At 45.1% G+C, this 23,042-nt stretch overlaps 1 protein-coding gene across 9 annotated transcripts in view; it reads left to right on the top strand.

Annotated features, from left to right (window-relative positions):
- Positions 1–7,429: 7,429 nt before the first annotated feature.
- ATP11B (ATPase phospholipid transporting 11B (putative)) overlaps positions 7,430–23,042 on the top strand; it is an 87,139-nt gene continuing 71,526 nt past the window's right edge. For 2 of the 9 annotated variants that reach the window (XR_016469704.1, XM_090147536.1), the window contains exons 1-3: positions 8,466–9,495; positions 10,188–10,305; positions 10,581–10,757. Coding sequence is in view for 8 of the 9 variants with exons in the window: in XM_090147536.1 (XP_090003662.1) it covers positions 10,300–10,305; positions 10,581–10,757 (183 nt within the window). In the remaining variant the exon portion in view is untranslated. Of the gene's footprint in view, positions 7,454–8,459; positions 9,496–10,187; positions 10,306–10,580; positions 10,758–23,042 lie in introns of those variants that run through there. The other 7 variants (XM_090147535.1, XM_090147538.1, XM_090147539.1 and 4 more) reach the window with 7 other exon arrangements.

Here is a 23,042-nt window from a genome sequence, read left to right as displayed (position 1 = left end):
GTGTGCAGATAATAATGCTGCAGGAAACTATGCTCCCATTTTGGCTTAGAACATTGCTGCTCCATCTTTCCTGATCAGAGCTATGACTCTATCCACTTGCCAATGAAGGAATGGAATTAGCTGGAACAGTTCTTGATGGTTATACATACACATCATACATTTCATCGTCTTACATCGTACTTGCATTTAGTATCATGATTAAAAAAAAAAACAACCTATCCTTAATTAGACATTATCTTTCTGTTAATAATGCCTGATAGCAAGAACAATGCCTAATAGCATGAATCTTCTTACCTGGCTGTAAATAAAATTTAAAACCCCAGAATTTAATTCCGAAAATTCAGGTTAAATTTTCCTAAGTGTTTGTTCTCCCATCTGAGTCATGGGTCTGAAAAACTGATATGCAGATACATAGTCACTTCTGAGGCTGCACTTCTACAGGACTGAGTTTTCCCTTTGTGCTTTTGGAGAATAATCCATCCTGTATCAAAACAAGTGCTACTTTGAGAACTTTAGGAAATAAGTGCTTTTAAATCACCCCACATTCACAGGTGCTGAATAAAATGTATCTTTGAGAGAAGGGAATTCCTGTCATTGTGTGCAGGAGGCAAAGATTTAGATCATCTAACTAGTCCAGATCTCCATCAGTTACTGCTCCTCATAAGAACAGAAACTTTTAGTTTTAGAGATGTAGGATTTGATGCTTTCCTTCCACTCTAATCCATGCATCTTAGTTTGGGCATACTGCATTAAGAGATTTCATCAGCCGGGCTTAGAGAATATTGTCAAAACTCCATTCAAATTGAAGACCATCTATGATTTTGGTGTTGGGCCTTACTGCCAGTCTCTCTGCAAAAGTTGTTCTTAGCTTGCCACAGAGGGCAGGTGATACCCAGACACTACAGCAAACTTGCTACGTGAGTTGTATGTCTCATAGCACATGCATGGTGTTTTCTTGTTTTTTTGGTTTTTTTTGTCTTTTTTTTTTTTTTTAATTTTGGGGACTTTATTTGGGCTTTTAAGTACCAACTTACTGTTTAGCTACTACCCCTGAAAGGAGGACTAAATATTCTGAGCCAATGTGTGATGTCTTTTATACTAAAAGTCCAGTATTCAGATTCTACGGATGAAAACCTCCTATTTCTGGTCTCCTGCCAACCCACCTCATCTTTACCTGTTGGCTTCTTGGGCCACTCAGTTATCTTGAAAAGTCCCCACCAGCTACTGCCTTCATTAGCAGTACCCAGGTTGCCAACCCAGCAGGTTGGATGAAATATCAGAAAAAAGCTTGAACAAGTAAGGATGTGTCATAGGTATTTATAATATGCTGCTCCTCTTTAGAGTAGCTATGGAGTATGGAAAATGTCATATTTCCTCTATGAGTTAAAATAGCTAGTGAATTCTTTTATTGAATTCCTCTATCTTGCAGCCTTCTTTGTTCCAGTAACCTGTGTGGCTGTGCCAAGCTCATTTTCTATCAGATGACAGCAGGAACAGGTGATTTACATCACCCATTTAATCAGCAGTTTATCAAAGATGAAGAAGCAGTGATCTAATTTTGGTGCTGTGATTGGAGGATTGAGCTCTTGTTGGGCTATACCCTAAAAGTGATGATAATCTATTCACCAGAATTCAGATGTTTTGCTTAACTTTTTTAAAAAATTTCTGTCAATTGTCTGTGGAAGAGGATTTGGGCAAAGTACTTTAGGATGCAAAAAATAAACTGTTAATAACAGTGGGGCTCCGTGATGAAGGGTGTAGAGTGGCTTGGGGCAAGACATGGAAGGAGAACTTGATAAGAAACAGCAGCTCTTGAAGCTGGAAATGCTTACCCCTGCTGAGTTGCTGCCCTACTCTCCCTCCACCCCCAAGTGTGTAGTTCAGACTCCTCTCTGAGTTCTTTGCTGTATTTTATGATGCTGCAAGGCTTTCAAATCTGCGTGGCATCTCTTGCATCTCTCCTTTCCTGAAACTCTCATCTTGTTGCATTTTCTCTATGCCCGGTACAAAGCTGCTACTCATTCCCTGCTCCCATCCCCCTAAAGATGGATGGGCAAAAAAGCAGATGCACACGCACCCAAAATGGGGAGCTCTCAGCCCCCTGTTGCTGTGGGGTGGGACAGGGATCGTTTTACTGGAATTTTAATGACAGTTTATTCCAGTTCTTTTTCTGTACCATCACCACTGCATCTGCTGCCCAAGCCTCCTCTCTGGAGAATGAGTGTGGAGCAGCCCATTTGGGGCCAAGGGATGATCGCTCCATGCAATGGGATGTGATGGCTTCCCTGCATTGATGCTGCCACCTCTTCTGTGCCCTGTTGCTGTTGGCTGTGTGCAAAGTCACTCTGCATCTGCATGTATGTGCTGGTACACTTCCTGATGCGTGCTTCTTGTACTACAAGGAAACATTTAAATACATAGAGTCCATTTCTCTACCTCTTGATCATTTCTCTATCTACCTTTAATATTATGTAATGATGTGTATATAATGGACGTGTCGCTCATGTCATTTGTCAGTGTTACTGACATAAATTAGTTACCTTATATTCAATGATATGTCATCCATTATGTGAACTGAAAAAAAAAATTCATACTTGTATAAATATTCTAAGAGATTAACACCAGTCTATATTTTATTATACAAATATATTTGAAAGCTTTGAGCAAAGAGGGGGGTGGGGCAAGCTGGAAGCCTGTTGGCATCTGTTCTGCTTCCTTCAGGTATGCAGCTTTTCATTCTGCTCCTAGAGCACACTTCAGTCTTCGCGATGCGCTGCAGTGTTGGGGCATCATAGTTCTTTGTGGCACTGGTCTTTATGGACACATGCACGCAGCAGTTTTTCTTGTAGAGTAGCCCAGTGTAGTTGCACAAACTGATTGTTCAGATGCCTCACAGCAAATGCGCAGAGTTTGTGGATTCAGTCATCTTCAAGCTGTGTGATTGTGTCCAAAGAGAGGAATATCTGTTGCATTGGCTTTCCCTAACAGTGCTGCAGGAAGAGATCAGGTATGCTGTAGCATGAGCTGCATCCTTGCTGTTGCCTCAGTTTGGACAGTTTCTAGAATTGAAGCCATTCATGTGTGATGTCCCGTGTTAATTTGCAGATAACGCTAAGCTGTCCCTCCTCTCTGCTCCTCTGGTCTAATGTCAGTCGTTTCTATAACCTGGAAAGGAGGAATTAACTTTCTTATTTAGGAATTAAACTGTTTGTCCTTAGCCCATACTTCCTTGCTCAGGCACTATTTTTGATCTAATGTAATGCCTTCCTAAAATTCAGTCCAAACAACTTCTCTGCTGTCTAGTAACAAGGACTGCCAACAGACTGCAAGCTTGAGCTTTTACAGGCCAGTGGTGGAGCTAACAGGGAGGCCTCTAGGTTTTCAAAAAGGAAGGAGAAGGCTGAGAATCAGGTGCTTTGTTTGATGTTTTCACTGGCTGTCCTACCTAAGGATTCTGTTGGTCTGCAGGTACGTTGGACTGATTTGTCTGAAGCTTGGTGCCTATGACTTCAGTTCTTCATGATACAGAGCTGCGCCACTTGCTGCCTGGCTTTTGTCTTGATTGCTTACTTTCTTATTTTAAATACTGAAGGAAATAGAACATTCTTTTTCTTCTGCTTATGTAAAACTCCGTTTGTTTCCTTTGTAGATTTGAGTTGTGCTCCGGAACAAAACGAACAGTTGCCAAAGAGGAGTCCGCAGGCAAATGGTGCTGGATTTCCCAGACGGAGGTCATAAAGTTCCTTGCCTCCTCACAAAATATTCTCGTATTACTCTTACATAGCGTTGCATGTTACTTCTGTACTGAGACTTTTATGACAAATCCATTACCTGTTTCCCAAAGGTGATGCTGAGAAGCATGCCTCATGATGACTTATGCATACCTCACATTTCATATTAATTCTTCCTTTGGGTCAAATTAGATTGAATTCTTGAAACTGTACCAGGGAATTCCACTGTTATTAAAACGGTTCAGCCTGTGGTCAGAACGCCAGATCCTGGCATTTGTTGTGAATGAAAGAACTGATGACAAATTGCATGTTATCAAGAAAGATACAGTGGATATTTACAAGCCTTGGGTGACCCAGACAGGTTCTCAGAGTGGTGAGGCCAGGTACGGAAGCTGTTACGGATACGTTTCTTCTAAGAGTTGCTTGGCTGTTTTTGTTTCTCTTGTAAGACGTTGGGTGTGGAAGCTTTTAGTATTTTCTGTACGTAGTATAGGCCTTTACTGAACTTACAACCCTCATGTGAAATAGTTGCTTTTCTTCCACTAAGTACAGAGTAAAAGGTTAAAGATTTGGGACATTCTGACTAGGGTAGAATTGAGCCATGTGCAAAATAAGGCAAATCAGCAGGGTGGGGAGAAAGCCCAGCGTGGAACAGAAGAAATGTGCTCACTTGGGGAAATACTGCCCTCCTATCTTCATGGAAGAGTACAAAATAAGGCCCCTTGTAAACCCAGGAAACAACAGGTTGGTATGGAAATGTATCATAGCAGCAGTGGCAGGGAGATGGTGAGCCGCAGGCAATCAACCAATGAGGGAGTGCCAGGAGAGCATTACCTGCGTTGGGTTTAGAGTATAGAACGGAATGAATTTCTCTGACAGGTGAGCAATTTCTACCTTGCTAACAGGAGGTGTGCGCCCGTTATTGCAAGAATGAATAAATGTGGCTGCTATCACTAAGATCCTTCCCTAACCTGAAATATTTGTCTGTGAGTGTTTCTCACAAATTTGGGGACGAAACGAAGTTTAGTTAACAGTTCCAAGCCATTTTTTTGCACATTTTTTGCCATTTGCTGCACAAATCTGATTGACAGCAGGTTTTTCATCAACTCAGGTGCTGGCTGAAAAAAATAAAATAATAAAAAGCAGGACAACATCAGATATTCGTAAGCACTAAGAGCAGGTTTGGGGGGTTTGTTGAAGTTTTCCTTGGTTTTCGTCGTCGTCTCCTCTTCCCCCCATTTCTCTTCTGTGTTTTTCCTCTGCCACGGATGGCAGATCCACATCCACCTCTCGGTGAAGTTGTTTCCGCGGTCTCTGGTGCCCCTCGTTGCCATTTGGGGAAACGGCGAGGAAATTGTTTCCACGGTCTCTAATGCCCCCTGGCGGCCACAGAGGCTAACTGCGGATAATTTATTTCCGCTATCTACGGTGACGCCTAGTGGCGAATGGGGGAAGGGCGTGGAAGTTGTTTCCGCAGTCTCTAATGCCCCCCTCGTGGCCACAAGGGGAACTGCAGAGAGTTTGTTTCAGTCGTCGCTGGCGCCCTCTAGAGGCCACGTGGGGGAACTGCGTTCCGCCGTCTTGCGTGCCCCGTACTGGCAAATCGGTGCAATTACGGCACCGTTTGTTAGTGGCTGCAGGAGGCAGGACGCATGTGCGCGGCCATTTGCGCAGCTAATTCACTGCTTTGTTGTGCTTAGTCCACCTGGCAGTAGTGCGCATACGTCAGCAAGTTAAATAGCATGCATTTCTACGAAGCCCTGAAATGCGGGCGAGCAGTCAATTCTTGCACTGCGGGCTCCACGATACTTTTCTCTCTTCCAATCCAGAATGCTCGATGTCTATTTTTTCGGGCGGTTTCACGCCTGAGCCTGCTTCCAGAACGGACTATTTAGGCTCCCAGCGGACCATGCCCCGATCGCATGCGTGATGAGGTGTCGGAAACACCGAATCCGTAGTAGTGAAGCCGAAAATGAGCAAGCAAAATCAGCAGCGCAAATTCCGGAACGCACACTGCCAAGGATGGCGCGTACACAATGCACAGCCGCGGGCGACTCACGCGCAGTCGGGTGGCGGGATGGACGAAGGCGGAGTCTGGTACTTAAAAAGACGCATGCGCAATACGGTGCGAACGATGTCGCATGCGCAATGCAGTGTAGAAAAACGCGCGTGCGCAGACCGGAACCGCCCATGACGCATGCGCAGTGCGGTAAACAGGCTGGCGTAAACGCAGTGCAGTGCCGGAGGGCGCGCATGCCCATTGCGGGATAAGAAGTTGTACATACGCAGTGCGCGCCAATGATGGCAGTACAAAGCTGAAAAGAGGAATGCGCACTGCGGTGCCGGGGGTGGCGCATGCGCGTTACGGTACGAGGCGAGCGCATGTGAAATTCTGTGCCACCGTCGGTGCACGCGCATTGCGCTAATGTTGCCAGCACACGCGCAGGTTTCTGCCGCGGTAGGCGCACGCGCAGAATTTTCTCGGTAACAGCGCGTGCTCCGGTGATGGCCGAGACTCTATGCGCAGTACGGCCGAGGATCTGGCACAGGCGCAGTACGGGCCATAGCTTGGCGCAGGCACAGTACGAGCCATTCCTTGGCGCAGGCGCAGTACGGGCCAGGTTCTGGCGCAGGTGCAGTTCTGTCCATTGCTTGGCGCAGGCGCAGTACGAGCCATTCCTTGACGCAGGCGCAATACGCACCAGTGCTTGGCGCAGGCGCAGTACGGGCCAGGGTCTGGCGCAGGTGCCGTACGGGCCATTGCTTGGCGCAGAGAAAGAGCCCAGCGCAGGACAGTACGCATGTGCTCACTCTTGGAAATATGGCCCTCGTATCTCCATGGAGAAGTACAAAACATACGAAAGAACAACGGGTCGGTAATGGACGTTATATGGAAATGTATCATAGCAACAGCATCGGGGAGAGTGTAAGCCTGAGACGCTCAACCAATGAGTGCCAGGAGAGCGTTACCTGCGTTGGGTTCGGAGTATAGAACGGAATGAATTTCGCTGACTGCTGCACAGTCCCTCCCTCGCTAATAGGGGACGTGAGCCTGTTATTGCAATGACGAATAAACTTTGCTGCTATCACTGAGATCCTGGCCTAACGTGAAACTTTTGGCTTTGAGTGTTTCTCACAAACGTGGTGCCAAAACCAAATGTGGTTAATCGTTCCAAGCCATGGCTTGGCTGCACGCATCTGCCCGCTTCATATGAGGTTTTTCATTACCTCGGACGCTGGCTGAAAAAAATAGAGTAATAAAAATCTTGACAACATCAATTTGCTGGTTATTTATTTATTGACAAGTACTCCTAAGCACTGAGCGCAGGTTTGGCGGGTTTGTCGAAGATTTCCTTCGTTGTCTTTGTCGTCTTCCCTTCCCCCCTCTCCCTTCTGTGTTTTTCCTCTGCCATCAAAAGAGAGAACGGGCTGGCGACGGCTTGGTGCAGACCCACGGCAGTCCTAGCGGCGAAGTGATTTCCGCGATCTCTCGCGCCCCCTCGTGGCCAATCGGGGGAACTGCATCGAGGTTGTTTCAGCCGTCTCTGGTGCCCCCACGCGGTCAATCGGCAGAATTGCGGCAGCGTTGCTATGTCGCCGCAGGCAGCAGGGCGCATGCGCGCAGGCACGCGGAAGTGGTGCTCGGTCCCACCCGGGAAGTAGTGCGCATGCGCCACAAAGCTTTCCAATCGCACACATTTCTTCGAAGCCCTGAGATGCAGGTGAGCAGTCAATACTTGGACCGCCGGCTCCGCGACACTTTTCTCTCTTCCGATCCAGAATGCTCCTCGTCTGTTTCCTCGGGCGGTTTTATGCCCCGGTCTGCTTCGAGAACGTACTGAACGCACTGCAAACGACGGCGCGTGCGTTTTGCGGCCGTGAGGAAAGCGTGCGTATTGCGGCGCCGAGGCTGGCGCGCGCGCAGAGCACGTGACAGACGCGCATTGCGGGGCACAGCCAGGCGCATGCGCCGTGGCGGGCAGAGTCCGGCGCATGCCCCGTTCGGAGCAGAATCCAGTGCGTGCGTAGCGCTTTTTTTTTCCTTCTTTTTTTTTTTTTTTTAAACCACTGGCGCATGCGTCGTGCTTTCTCGCGCGTCCGTACTCCGTGCTGTTGTCTCGAGAACCGCGCCTGCGTAGTGCGGTGCGGAGACTGCCGCGTGCGCGGTGCCTAGCTTGGCCCGTGCGCGTTGCTCTCGCGAGACCTGCTTTTCCAGGAACGCTGCGGTGCAGGGCTGGGGCTGGAGCCCCAAACGTCTGCTCCTCCACCGCGGCGGCAAGCACGTTGGGTGCCACGAGGCGCTGAGGGGCAGCCGTGAGCCGACCCGGTCCGTTCCCGGGTGGGCTCGGGCATAAATCGGCGGAAATAGACGAGGGGCATCCTGGATTAGAAGGGGAAATTATCGCTGAGCCGGCGCTCCGAGAATCGGCTGCTTGCTCGTCCCCGCAGTGGTCTGTCGAAACAATTGCTATCTTTCAGTTGACGGGCGCGTGTTCGCTATTATCTGGAGGACCGATCACCATAGAGAGGGGCGGATTAGCGGTGCAGAGCGGTTAAAACGCCACTTCCGCGTTTCTACGCGCATGCGTTGTACAGCTTGCCGGCCTGAGCAGCGGGCAGCGGCAGTTCCGCGCATTGGCCACGAGGTGGCAGCAGAGACCGCGGGAAGAACTCCGGCGGCATTGCCGGGGACCCGCGGCGCAGGCCGTGGCAATCCGTTCTGCGTTGTGATGACGGGGGAAGAGCGCGAAGTTAGAAGCGGGGGGAAAAGACGAAGAAAACAAAGGGAAACTACTCCAGACCCCGGAAAGCTGTGCTAAGTGCTTATGAATATCTGTTCAAAAAGAAAACAGACTCGTTTTTGCCAGCATCCATTGCACTGTTTCTAAATATTCACATACCGAAATGTAACTGCCCGGCAAATTTAACGATAACGAAATGAAGCACTTTGGCAGAAAGCACAGGGCTATATTAACGTTTGCTCAGCCTCTGTCTTGTTCACATTTTAATGTGTTTTTTTCCAAGGTCTTTCTTCAACTCCAGGTTTCATTTTTGGCTTTTTATTCTTTTTAATGCCATAAAACGGGTAGTTTTAGGCCCTAGCAGGTCTACGCAGGCAGAGACAAAGTTGCAGTTCTGAGATTCTTGGGGACCGTTACATCATTTCCACAAAGATTAACAAAACCTGCAGTTCTCCACCTAAGTTTACAGATGGAAAACATGAATTCAGCTGCATGGAAAGGATCGATGTGTCACAGCTGCCATCGGCAGGACGGCCAGAGAGTTGTGCAGGTCCACCCGGCTCAGCTGCATTTTTCTATCTGCCCTTCTCTGGTCCTCCTGCAGCTGGGCAGGTAGCCCACAAGGGCACGGGGGACGCAGACCCCCCCGGCCAGCTGCAGCAGTCGCTCCTGCCAGCGCTCCCTTTCCTCCCGACTATTCCCATTTTGCAGGCTGGTGCCCTGTGTGGCAGAGGAGGAGAGAGCTGCAGGCAGAAGGAAAACAGGGTGCTGGGATTCCTCCAGCCCGCTGCCAGATGTCTTCTCTGGCATGTTGGGGGTGGGCAGAGGACTGTGGGAGCAGCTTCGAGGCTCTGGGCAGGAGGGAAGGCAGCAAAGATGCAGCTTCAGGCAGAAGGTGGTACAATGCAGCTGTGGGACCAGGTGGGGCTGAGCCTGGCTCCACCCCTCCCTCACCTCATTTAAGGGCTGGCAGCCCCCAAGGCAGTGTCTTTCCCTGGAGACTGCCTGCTGTGGACTGTTGGGTGAGTGCTCTTTCCTGGAAAGAGGCAACTGATTTTTTGTTCTATGCTGTAGGGCTTTGATCTTTGCCCTCTGATCTGAGGGGATCCGAAGCTGGACTGGAGCAGCTATGTCTGCTATGCTTGTTCTTATTTTTCTTTTCAGTTCTTTTCTTAAGGGAGTGAAGGGGTTATCTCCCTTCCTCCAAACTGGTAATGGAGGGGCTGATGTACATTCCTTTCTTTTGCTCTTGTCTCATCCCTGGAATGCTTCAGTCAGTCCCAAGGTAATGCTGGTTGGCTGACTGAGCATTGCAACTGTGGAAATGCCTGGAGCTAATGCGCTTTTCTGTAAAGGGATCCTGTGTTCTCCAGGTTTCCTCTGCAACTCTTCTTAAGTTCAGTACCTTCTTGTGAAGTCTCTGTTCCCTCTTTCATGATTCTCATTGCCTAATCTCCAACCTGAGACTCCAAACTCGGTTTGTCTGCTACCACGTTGTCCCAATCCATTTCATGATGCGTACCATCTGCATCCCCCTCCACGTTCCCTCTGTGACCTCATGTCCTGCCTGTGTCTGTGTCCTCCCTGTGTCCTCTGCCCACCTCCCCTCTGTGTCTCCTGTGCCATGTATTAATTCCGCCCATGCTGAGTATTGTTTAAGGGCACGTATTTAAACTATGTTCCGTGTCTCTTTGGATCCCATTCTGTTTTGCAGCTCGATGGCGTTTAAGAGTTCCCGGGGCTCCTCTAGTTAGTGGTTCAAGCACTGTGAAATCTGTGGAGCAGATAATGGAACGCCGCGCATCCCTTGTTCGTGCATCGCTTGTATGCAGGTGGGTTTTGCGATGGCGGTGGGATGCTCACTTCAAGATGGAATGGGGGTCACAAGGGGCTCGCCTTGCTCCCTGGGCCCAATAAGCTTCCGGCCCAATAAGCTTTGTGGCTAGTAGTAGGGTGAGGTGCATGTATTGGGCTGGGACCTGAGCTTAAGAAAACCCCTGGCCCCAGTGGCCGTTTTCTTCATCCTCACGTAGTGTAATACAGTCTCCACTACTTGAGCATACTGAACACGAGTATTCTGTTGCTGTTTTGTCTGGTTCTCTCCTAGACCTCCCTTACAAATTTGTCAGTAGTAACAGATGTCAGGGCACAGTTCTCAGAGCACGCTGTGGCCGACCACCCCAGGGTCCTAGGGTTCTTTCTGTTTTTATGGCAGACCTGGCTTTGTATTCATAGGAAACAAAGGATTGTCTTCTACTGGACCACTTCATCTGGATCGCCCCAGGTATCTCCATCCCAATTATATATGTATACATATATATATTTTTTAGGAAGAGAATGTAGAAAATTGAGGGGAAGAGGTGTTTCACATGAATAAACAGTTGACTCCAGCTGGGACTGAACAAAACTGGCTAATCATGGCTACCTCAGGAGGGCCAGCAGAATTGGGGAAGACACCATAGCTCATACCAGGAGAGTAACTCCTTCTATAGCTCCATTACCCTCCAGAAACACTTAAACAAAATGAGAAATACTCTCCTGCCTGTTCCCCAGCCTCAGGAGCAACCCTTCCCAGTCATCACTCTGCCTATGGAGGTCCTTGCTGGCTGTTATGTGTGTTTTGATTTTTTTTTATTTTATTTTTTTATCCCATAATTTAAATTATGAGGCTGTGCTTGCTATCTCTAGTGGCTGTTGTTCCCTGGGGTTTTTAGCTGCTTGGCTTTTAAATCACTCTGCAAATGCAAACCAGTTAGCTCTTTCTTTTTCTTTTGTTTTATTGTTAGTATTTTCTTTTTCCTCCTCCATTTTTTTCCTTGATCACAATAGTCCAGTGGATGTTTCTACTTAAACCACTCCACTTACCTGTTGCAATGTATTCATGCTATCTGTGAGACACTGATCTTATGGACAATGTTCCAGGCATCCAAAATTGCTTTTAGAAAGGTTATTGTGCAACTTGGCAAACACCGGCTTTGTAACTCTAGAATATTCATCCGTAATGTACCACATATTAAGTTGTTCAAATTAAATCAGTAGAGTTGTGCTTTATTTCAGATTTGCCCATTCATATTGTAAGCATCAGTGTATGTGGTGCACACCGGTGTTTTTAAAATGATATGAATGAGGTTAGGAGTTCTTTGAGTTTCTAACATTTACAGCTGCCTTCATCTCTGAAGTGAAATGTGTCTTGAAGTTCCCAGGGAATACTTAGGGAAAGGCTGCATAAGCCTCGGTCTGCTAACTTCCCCAAAGAGTTCGTAGCTGCTGGATTGCAAACCTGCTGTTAAGGAGCAGATTTGCATTTGACTAATTGCCCTGTAAATGCACCATTAATTCTATGTACCCAGTTACAGCGAGAGGAGAGAAAACGCTTTTGGTGGTGTTGGCATAAATAGGAGCCAGTGTTGAGTTCTGAGCCTGGAGCTCCCTTTAGCGGACTGAGGTGTGCAATGCACCGCATCGCGTGGCCTGGCTTCTGCCGCCTTCAAATCGCAGCAGCCCAGACACGCAGCATGAAATGCAGTTATCTGAGTCATTTCCCTACCAATATAGAGCTGTTGGTATAAATCCTCTTTCTCAGCAGCGTTGACAAGGATCTTAAATGAACTCTCTTTAAAGGTGGGAGCAGGTGCCTGTTCTCCCAACTTCCATCTGGTAACCAAAAGTCCAAACTTTCCTTCATTTGCAATAGTCAGTTCAGCAAAAAGCTGGATTCCTTTGCTGGCTGCGAGTCCAGACTTGAGCCCCCCAGCAGAGCTGGTTCTCCTGCCTGGTTTGGAAAGCAAGTGCCTTTTTCATGCTAAGATCGTAGAGCTGGGACTGCAGTTACTTGAGAAAGCTCTTTCCTGCCTTGGTCAAGTGGATTACAAAAACAGATGTGCTCTGTTACTGTGTGCCTCTAGCCCAGGATAATGGAAGTCTTCAAGATCCAAGTGTTTATCTGCAAGGAGTAAAGGGGGCTGCCTGAGGAGGTGATGGGTAGAAGGGAAGGAATTGTCTCTGCTTTCCGCTGGGTGTGAATTGCCATGTCACCATGAGGACGTGCTGTAGGCCTCTTACATCTCAAGTGCTGAGCATGTGGCTTGGCTTGCTTCACCTTCCCTCTCCCCACTTGCTGCATCTTGTGTATCTGAAGCATTGTGTCCTGTGGTCCCTCTCCCCCTAAGAGCTGACTTCTCTGGAGAAGAAGGACAGGATGTAGGACAGTAGTGTCAATTACAACCCCTTGGAAATAGATTGGCCTTCTCTGGCATGTGACCTCTGCTTATGTAAGTCATGCTTTGGGAGTGCATGCTAACTTCAGCCTCTCCTGCATGCCATGGATGTCTGCGTGGTGAGCTGAGGCAGGCAGCAACTTTGTACTTGAGCCTACTCCCAGCAACTTGTGTACCTGAGAAAGTTCTTGAGTTGATGACATAGTCTTTACTGTTTCTTCATCTGAATATTGGTGAAAATACTGTTACAAGCTTGATCCTTTCTAATTTACCTTGCCTGCAGATGATACTTGAAAGCACTCAAGGAATTGCCTGTGGATGCTAAGTCTTGACATGCAACTTAAAATGCATGGTACTATCCTGGAGTTCAAGAACTGTTTAATAAGATAAGTGACTGAACAGAGCCACTGTAAGGGCAAACTTGATAAGGAAAATCTGATTGAGTTACGCTTCTGCAGATGAGATGCTTGCAGTTCAAAATATTCTATTGACTTTTTCAGGTTGACATCTTTGGTAGTATAGGCATGAACAAAACTCATGCTGATGCCACTGATCTCTCTTTGCTTTTATTATCCTTGCAAAGTAGAGATGAAGGAGCTGTTTCAGTATATAAAGACTATCCCACCATTTGCAGAATGAGCTGATCTCTAAGAGGACTAGCTTCCATAATGACTTGTCTTTGGCAGCAGAGTCCCACTAAAAATTCTCCTCCAGTGTACAACCTTCTGCTGCTTTTTTCCCCTGTGCTGCATTTTGTACCCCAGCCTCTTGTGCTGGCCTGGGTCTGGAAGACATTTCCTAAGCATGGCTGCTGAAGCCAACACATCCAGCACACTTTAAGTTTTATGCTCCTTCAATGCATGTCTTATCATCCACCTACTGAAGAACATGCACAAATTTAAAGATTAGCAATAACACAGCAAAGTATATTATGAGATAGGATATAGAATTTTATGGAGAAAAAGGATTAGTAGATATTGCTAAAAGCTGCTGCAGTAAAAGAAGTGCTGAGATTTTAATAACCTAAGGTATTAAGTTTTTATCACCATTTTTCTAAAGCTCTGCATCAAGGTTTTTTGGAGCCCTAGAGAGGATTTATACACACACATCATCTATGAATGAAATCTGGAAGCCAAGCAGAAATTCTGGGCGTCTTGAGACTAACAAGGTCCAAACTTGGTGCTTCATCTCATCATGCATGTCTTGGCTGTGGCTAGGCCATGGCCCCATTAGGATTCACTGTTCTGTTTTGGTTCCTTACAATGTTCGAGTAGACCCAACCAATGCATATCAACCTTTGATCCATCCTCAGCAGAGAATGACTGCTGGATTCACACTGTTCCTGCTGGGACAACCCAGGCAATAACATGGCATGTTCCAAAAGCCAGTGGGACTCTGTGCAGTTGGACACTGTTCTCACACCCTGTGTGTGCCTGGACAGTGTGGCCCACGGAGACAGCTCCAGTACAAGTGAAAGGGTGGGTTAAAACTGCTGGTATGATGGTATGGAGTCAAAAGGTTGTCTTTAACCTCCCTTGGTCCTACTGACATGGTCTGCCTATGCCAGGCTGCAAATGCCTTTGGATGCAGGAGAACTGTAAGCAGCAATGAGAACACTTGAGATGCTCAAGGTGGATACAGTGAGCAAACAAAAGTAAAATATAAGTGCAAGGAACTAATGCCATTAGGGAGTCACCTTCTTCGTTTTTTTTCTAACCACTACTGTTCTGTTTTGATTACACCATGACTCCCTCCCACAGAGAACAACTTTTTACTCCCAGGGAACTGTTCTCCTACCTGGTCTTGTTTTTCTTTCCAAAATGCCTATTTCACTGCCGGTCTGTATTGCCTGATCTTACACAGACTTTTTTTCCCACTAGATGGTGCTTGAATATCTTCTGGCTGCAGAGCCCTGCTGCAGTGGCTCTGTGGGAGCAGTGATGATTTGTTGTCAGAAGGGCTCAGCTCAGGGCTCTGGAAACAGAAGCACCCAGTGCAGGTCTGTCTGTTGCTCTGCTTGCTATACCATATCACTAGTAATACATTTATTTTCCTCTGCTGAAAGCGCCAGCACAGAAGCTTGGGTGTGGTATGGTTCATGTCATTGCTAAAATTCACTGCAAATGGCACTACAGAAACCTGCTCTCGAAGGTGTTCTGTGAAGACCAAGCATAGGCATCAATACTTTGCTGAAGGTTGGCGGGAATAAGATGTTAACTGTGTTTCCTAGAGGAAAAAAAAAAAAAAAAAGAAAAGAAAAAAAAGTGATTTTTACTGTCCACAAAGGTGAAAAGAAAAAAAAAATCAGCAGTAAGCCTTCTGGGCATTTTTCTGAGCTTTCAAGACTGCGTATGGACTTTTCACAGCCTTAGCATATGTTAATTTCAGCTGCTTTTATATTGCACTTGTATTTCTGTGACTGAAATCATAAAGCTATCTGAAAAGGGAAAAGAGTTTCTGTTCACAAGGGAGGAGGGAACTAGCAGCTGCAGAAAGAATTCAGTGCCCAGGGAAGTGAAGCTCAAAGTAAAGCTGCTGGTTTTCCCATACCTGGGCCTCTCTGCGCCTCTGAGGGAATAATAAATCAATCTACTCAAGCAAGCTCACACAAGTGAAAAATGTGTCGGCTTCCTTCCCATAGAGGCGAAATCTGAGAATGCATTTATTTAAATGAAATGGTCATCTCCTAAGAATTACTGCTCTTGCACAATTGGGAAAAACTGCTATTTATTTATAATTATATTAAATCTGTGATTTATTACTAAGCGAAAGTGATGCCTCTGCAATTTTGTACAATTCTGACTTTTGAATAATTGAAGCTTTAGCTGCTAGGCAATTTATTAGCCTTAAAATTCAGTGCTCCTTCAGCTGAATTCCACTGCTCATCATTAAACTCAGTGGAAGGGTGCTTTCCCCTTCTTCTGAGCAGGAGAGCAGCCAAGGGAAGATTCCTGCCAAAACTGCATTGGACATCCTTGAAAGCCCAGACACGTCTGCTGCTTTGAGGAGCTGCTCACCTCCGTGCCTCCTCTACACACCAGCATTGCTCAATGCAGGTGTCAGCTTTCTGACTGCTTGCAACACACTTAATTGTGATTGAGCCCCAAATAATCAGCCCATCGCGCACCATCCGAACAGCGAAGGGTGTGCTCAGGAATGGCTCCTATTACGTTGTCTCCCCATCTGTACTGATCGCAGGGATAAATAATATATGCTGGGAACTACACAAAGCGATGGATGAGCTTTTGAGAGCCTCTGTCACAGACCTGGGTCACAAAAGGCACTGCCTTTCTTCTCTTTTTGTTCTCTTGCTATTTTGAAAATGTGTTTAGTTTCAAAAGCTGATGGTTTTGTTGTTTGCTGCTCAGGCAGCTGATTGGCCATTGTTGGTTTAAATCCAGTGGATTTAAGCTAATTCTCTTTAACTATTCTGGAAAAAAATACAACTTTGCAACTGGACTGGCGCGGATAAGCTGTGAGAAATGGGACCCAGTATTGGGTGAGGGCTGCTTTTAAAATCATCTGTGGCTGCTTTGGGAAGGGAGGTAGACTGGTAATGTAATGGACCACCTGATGTTCTGATTACACTGTTATAGCTGGTTTGTCAATGGCACCTGAAGAGTCAGCTATTGCACCAGAAAAGTGAGGGGAAAATTATCTCCTGACTCAGAAACAAACATATCACCATTTCAGGGTCATCCTCCCAGTGCTGCTTCACATTTCCAGGACTCAGTTCTGAAGGGAAAAGTACTTGGATGGTATTACTTGACTTCAGAGTTTTCAAAGGCATCTCAGTGGGTTAGCTGTCAGATCAACAAGCCTGAGGCTGGCTATGTATGAGCTACGCATCTGAAAGTCCTGCCGGAAAGCCAGGGAAGCAAGCACATTTAGGAATGCAGTCAAAAAAAACCCAGACTTTGTCCAAAGGGACATGAGAAGTCTATCACGTAGCCAGAACACATCCCCACAGAGCACAGGAGCTGTCAGACTGACATCTCTAATCTGACTATTTCAAGCATTCTCACGCTCCTGTTTTTTCCTATTTGTATGCATGGAGTGGGGCAGAGAACAGTGTTTCTGTTTTCCAATGAGGTTGGAGCAAGAGCCTGCTTAGTGTTCCCAAGCCATTATCTTCTTCCATCTTTCTGCCTGCCTGTTTGCACCAGTGATCATATCCCCAGAGATGTGCACCTCTGTGCTGGAGCTGGGGAAGTCTTCCAAGCACAAGGCTGGAGGGGTACATGGTTTTACTGAACGCCAAAAATATAACTGCTAAGCTCTGGGGAGTGCAGATTGAAGACATGGATTTGAAGAGTGAGAAGGTGGGGAGTAATTCTGCCTTGAGGTAAGGATCCAGCTCCAGGGCAAAAGCAGTGCTAAAGATGAACGTGGCAGTTAGAGAGTGCCGGAGTAAAACCTGCAGCCAAAGCAATTTAGCATTTTCTTGTGAGCTGGGGTGTGTTTCTGCAGTGACTCCAGCTCCTCAGAGAGGAGCCCTGCATCTCACAGTCGCGCATCACTTTGTCAGCCGCCTTCGCACACTGCCCTCCCACGCTGCGCACTGACTTTCTGTACCTCTAATGCTCCTGTTTTCAAATGTATTTCCTTTTTATTTTCCCCAGAGACAAATCTCTCTTGTCACTTCACTGCAGGCTATGCCGTAAGTTTTTTGTTGTTGTTTTTTTTCCTTTGTCCTGTTATTCTCTGTAAGTGCTGGTGTGTAGCTGAGCTGTCACGAGAACAAATCGGCAAAATAATTGTCTCTGACAGGGTATTCACATCAAGTAACTTCCAGTGTCTGGCACAGATATTTGAACTAGGCAGAAAAACTGCTCTGAATCACATAAAGCCTTTGATTTTTGAATGTGGTGTAGGTCTGAGCGTTACCTCTCCATCTGATCTCACCTTCAAGGTCCCACTCCTACCCCCAGTTTGGAGGCAGCCCTTGTGCTTTTCCACTGCCATCATGTCCAGCCTGGAATACTAAGGGAATCTGTGGGAGATGGAGAAGAAATCATATAGCTATCTCAAAACAAGCTCCACCTGCTCGCTGCCCACAGCCCTGCATAGTGGCTCCAATTCACACACAGGGATGGAGTTAGGGGTATGGTGGGATTAAGCGCTGCGGACTCTCCATACCCCCATGCTGTTTGAATGTTGGAATAGCTTATGGGTGAGCTCTGGCCCAGCTTCAGCACTGCAAAATAAAGGCAGACTTTGTAATACTGGGGAAGATGTGAGAAACTGCGCTGCACCCATGGACATCTTATTTAGGCACACAAAATTAGGCTAGCTGATTACATGCCGCCTTGCAATTTGTCCTCTTCTCCCCTTGCTTTGATCTTAGAGGGAATAAAGACTAAATTTTATGAAGTATGTTCAAGTATTTAACTATGCAATTAGGAAAAGAAACTTGAAAATCCCACTAATTGCCTGTCTGCACCATTAGTCATTTAAATAGTTCAAAAATCTATCCCCTCAGCACTTCAGCCTGTTTCACAGAGCAACTTGCATCCACTTAGGCACCCAGCAAGGCACTCTGGGTGTGAAATCAAACTGGTAACACAGCATAGGGCATTCAGATTTTTTTTTAAATGGAGTTTCCCCTGCAGCTACAGCAGCCTCGCTCTTCCTGTTGCAGACAATCACAGTATCCAAATATACTGCCTAAAAATGCCACCAGATTGTAAGGAGGGCTCCCTTGCTAGGTGCTTCCCAGCAGGTTCCGTAATCATCAATCTCAGACAAGGTTTATCAAAGACAAAGTTAGCAATTTTGTTTAGGTAATATAATTAGTACATTAATAGTATATATTGATGATGCAATTGTACACGATATATTGATATATAATTTCAAAGTAACTCAAAATTTCTGCAGTTAATATTGTATATATAGATAAGTAAAGATATGTGATGTTCTTAAGTAGACTTTAGTACTAGAAAACTGCATGCTATTAGCTAATCATCACTCTTATTAAAAGTCTGTCTTAGTGCAGAACACAGCTTATGAGCTTTAAAGCTTACACTAATCAAGATGCAAGATCAACCACTGATGTAGGTCACCTATGGCTCAACTGATATGTAGCTGCTCCCCGTCGATTTTACCACTTAGACATTAATATTGATGAAATAAAATGGTAGAATTCTCCCATCTGAAATAATTACATTTTGCTTATTAGAAAATCAGTCACCAGTCCCATTTGCACAAATACTTAAGCACATAAAAGGACAGAAAACTAAATGGATTCCATGATCAATCATCTGAATTGTATCATTCTTAAAAAGCATTAGAGCTTCCATACAAAGGTCTTATCTACTGAGAAATTGTTATTTTAACTACAATTACTCATTTACACTGCAGAAGTACTAGGAAGGAGACAGTCACTGGGCTGTGGACTACTAAGAGGGGAATCTCTCAGTCTCTCACTTGTTTATGCAATGCCAAGATGGTTCAAAACCTTATGGCACAAGGACCTGCACCCATATCTCAAGAGTGTTCTGACTGCTGTGTGATGTCAGCCAAACTATCTTTCTGTCCCAATGATTATTTCATTCATTTACTGCAAAACTGCACCGGCAGGCAGGCTGCATCCCACAAGATGCTGCTGCTCAACAGCCAGAGCTTTCTTCTAGAACAGAAGCCGTGCAAATTCAAGTCTGGATTTCACTCCTGGCTCAGGTTCCTTTCTTCAGTCAGTTTCTAAGGATAACTCCTTCTAAGTGCTTAACATGCTTGGAAGAGAGACCTGAGATTGAGACGTGCAAATGAGTAAGAAAGAAATTAGAGTATCTGAAGCAACTCCAGCGTAATTATGCATCCTTCTGTGAGTTGCTGGGCTATTAATGATCACTTGTGTTGGTTCCTGGGGAATGCAGCTGCACTGTCCTTCTGGTTTCTTCATACTATGAAAACCTTTGCCTTAGAAGTTTATAAACTTTCCTGAGTTAATAGTCTACATTAGCCACTGATCTTTATTTCCTGGCTCTTGTTTGACTTGCACTGGCACAAACAGGGAGCGATTCTGACAGAGCAGATCCGGAGTGGATATAAATCAGCACAGCACTACTGGTTTTTAGCAGTGACTTCATTGTAACCATGGCTCTGCCCTGGTAGAGCTACGCTAAAGTAAAGCATTGTGATTAAGTTCTTGAATTCAGCAATTTTATTGACATGTTAAAGATTAAAAATGGAGGAAAGTATCCCATAGCTACATAGCACAAGAGTGGAAGAATACTGCAGGAAGAATATAAAAGGATTGACAGTTTGTTAAAGCTTGGGAAGTAATTCACACCCTCTCCTTGGATTACTTGGGCATGTATTTTAATACTCTCTCCTTTCTAGTTTAAATAACACTGAGGTCATGAACCAAAGTATCAAAAGCAAGAAAGTTCACAGTTAATGGTGACATTGTCCTTAACTTGCCCTGAGCTGGAAAGGTGCCTTCATGACACAGCAGAGTATTCTAAGGACACAACAGCCAACTAAACTCAAGTTTCGCCTCTAGCAGTATTGAGCACAAGCGTACATGTACAATAACTTAAATACCTTGGTTTGGGTTGAGAAGCTGGAGCAGTGAACAAACAGCTGAAATGGGCTCTTAGGTCCAGTTTTTGCACTTCATTTTTTCACTTAGCATTGCTAGTCTACATTTGCGTTTATGTCATGAATGTTACCAGGGCTCAAGGATCATTGAAGACTTGATCTGCCATTCCTTGTGCTTACCAGCAGTGGTTTTCCATGGAGCTCAGTGAATAATGAATTAGATCCAAAACTAATTAATTTTTCAATAGCTTGTTCTAGAAGTTATTTTTAGTAGTTTATCCTGACCTAGCTGAATTGTCATTTTGTTAAGAGCTCTTTGATAAAGTAATTCAATCAGATGTACTACACAGCCGAAAAAGCAACATGAGAGATGTAATGAGAGTTACCAGTTAGGAGCTATTGTTTTCATCAGCTCACTATGAGATTCTGGGTAACATGAAACAAGATGTTTCAGGAATTGAAATAATCCATCAATGAGAAACTAAGAACTCACTGGGGATGATAAATCTTAATTCCTGATTTTAAATTCCTCTAGAGTAAGGACACATCTCCATCTTTGCAAACCCCCTGCCATTTCCATGCGCTGCGCCAGGAGGCTTGTGAAGCTGTGACTGCCTGAAGTTCTTCACCTGTGAAAAACAGCTTTTTCTTTTTTTCCCCCCATCTTTGTTACTGAATCTGGCTGCAGTTCTTTAGAACAGCATTCTTTTTTTTTTTTTTTTCCATGAAACTTGGCCTGTTGCCGATCCCAGTACAGAAGGTCACAACCCAAATTTCAAGGTTGAAATTTTGGCATTAATCCTTCTAACAATTTGCTAACAGTTTTTAGATCAGACTGCCTAAACATAAGTAAGTCACTAACAGTTGTCCTTTGAGTCCTTTTGCAAGGATTTAAGAAAAAAGTGCACCTGTGTTGACATGGTCTATCTCCCGGGAAATAATATATATCTCAAAGAGGGCATGAGTCCTGAACTCAGGCTCCAGTTCATACTGTGGTACCAATATTAGCAATCTCAATTGATTATTTCTGTTTGATCAGCTTTAGAAGTTAAGCATCTCCTTGAAGTTATCTATTATACCAAACTGGCACCTTAAGTCTGCACTGAGGCGTCTTAACATAAAACCAAAAGTCTTGACAAGCTTATGTCCACAATAATAATAAATCTGGGTGACACAACCCCTTTAAGAAGAGCAGTAACAGCTGAAGCCTCCTTAGAGGAGTCAGTCTGCTTTGGTTTCTGTCAGTGCAGTCAGAATACTTGGAAAATCTTTCAATTTCATCTTCTCACTCTCATTATCAGAGTTCCTAAATAAAAGTATATGATTCAGTCAATATTCTTTTAACTAACTTGTCATTGTATCTGATTAGTCATTTAAGAGCTGTCCACTTGCCTAGGGAGGTCTGGATTTTGATTTTATTTCCAATGACTGCAGTCATTATCTGGCTGCTTATGTGAATAATTAAAGTCTTCAAAAGCTCTGATGGGATTTTTTTACTCTTCCTCTCTTTCCTACTGCATTCCAAATTTGTGCAAATTTGGACAAATATATGTCAATTGGTTAAAACGAATGCAGTTATTAGACAGTAAATAAAATAACCTCAACCAGACTTCTATAACAATGACAGACAAATGAGCCAAGTAGTTTGAGTGCTATAAATAAGGAACAGCAAGCAAGTGAGGGAGGATGTAATAGGGCCCAAAGCAATAACAGAATGAGTTTACTGAGTCCTTTCATCAGAGTGATTATTTTATAAACATCATAACCAAGGATTTGAGTTGGCTTTTATTTTCATGTTGCTGATAACATAACATTGTCAGTCTTATTGGAAGCTGGTTCTCTTGAATCTCACAAGAACAGAAGGGAAATCCAGCTCATAGGTGGTGCCTTTCAATCTGAACTATAACATTGGGCTAGATTTTATGTGAAAGAACTACAGTAGTTAGCTGACTCACATGTGCTCCTTATAGCATGGGAAAGGGCCCTCCAGCCTGAGGCTATGTGGTATGATAAAAAACACCACTTGGATGCAAGAGGGCAATAGGCATTGCAGTTTTCCGTCTGTACACTAATGACATAAGGGGAGAAATTCATCGCCTCAGTCCCAAGGTGTCTTTGAGCCTGTTGATGCCGTTAAGATTCCCATTAGGTTTTCTGTGTGCTTCAACATCTCTTTGGGTTTTGCTTTCCCAAAGAGCAGAATATATGTCACTGTTTTGTATTCAGATACTGAATGCAGTCATGTAGCGCTCACTGGTCTGGCTGCCCACAGCATTTTCTTAGTTCTCAGAAATGATCAGAAAGCCTCTTGGACCTTGCTGAGGCAAGCAATTAGACATCAGTGCTTTGTCAAAAATACCTATGACTGGCACTTTTTTTGCCTGATTCTTCACTGTGCTGTAAACTAAAAAAAAACACCTCGCTTTATAACAAGTATCTGAAAATGTAGCTTGAGAAATGCTGATAATGCTGATTTGTCCAGCTTTTTACACAAATGTATGCTTTACAAGTAGTGCCCACTCTTCACTAGAATGGTTCGGCTTGCCTTTGCTTATATTCTCCTGGCACATTGAATTCTTCCCTGTAGCAGGTGCAGATCAGCACAAGAACCAGAACAGTGAGCAGTAATGTACTTCTTGGGGAAAAAGCAAGTGACTGTGTAATTTACTCAGTAGTGTACTTCTACTTATAATTATTGCTAATTAAAAAAACCAAAAACCAAAAAACAACACCTCAGTGCAAATTGCACGACAGTACTGTGTAAGATGGATGCAGAGATAAAACACAAGTACAACCCATGCCTTGCAGGC

This window comes from Phasianus colchicus, chromosome 10 (genome assembly GCF_987193195.1).
Source record: "Phasianus colchicus chromosome 10, bPhaCol1.hap1.1, whole genome shotgun sequence".
Lineage (NCBI taxonomy): Eukaryota > Metazoa > Chordata > Aves > Galliformes > Phasianidae > Phasianus > Phasianus colchicus.
This window is presented reverse-complemented; position numbering and strand designations above follow the sequence as displayed.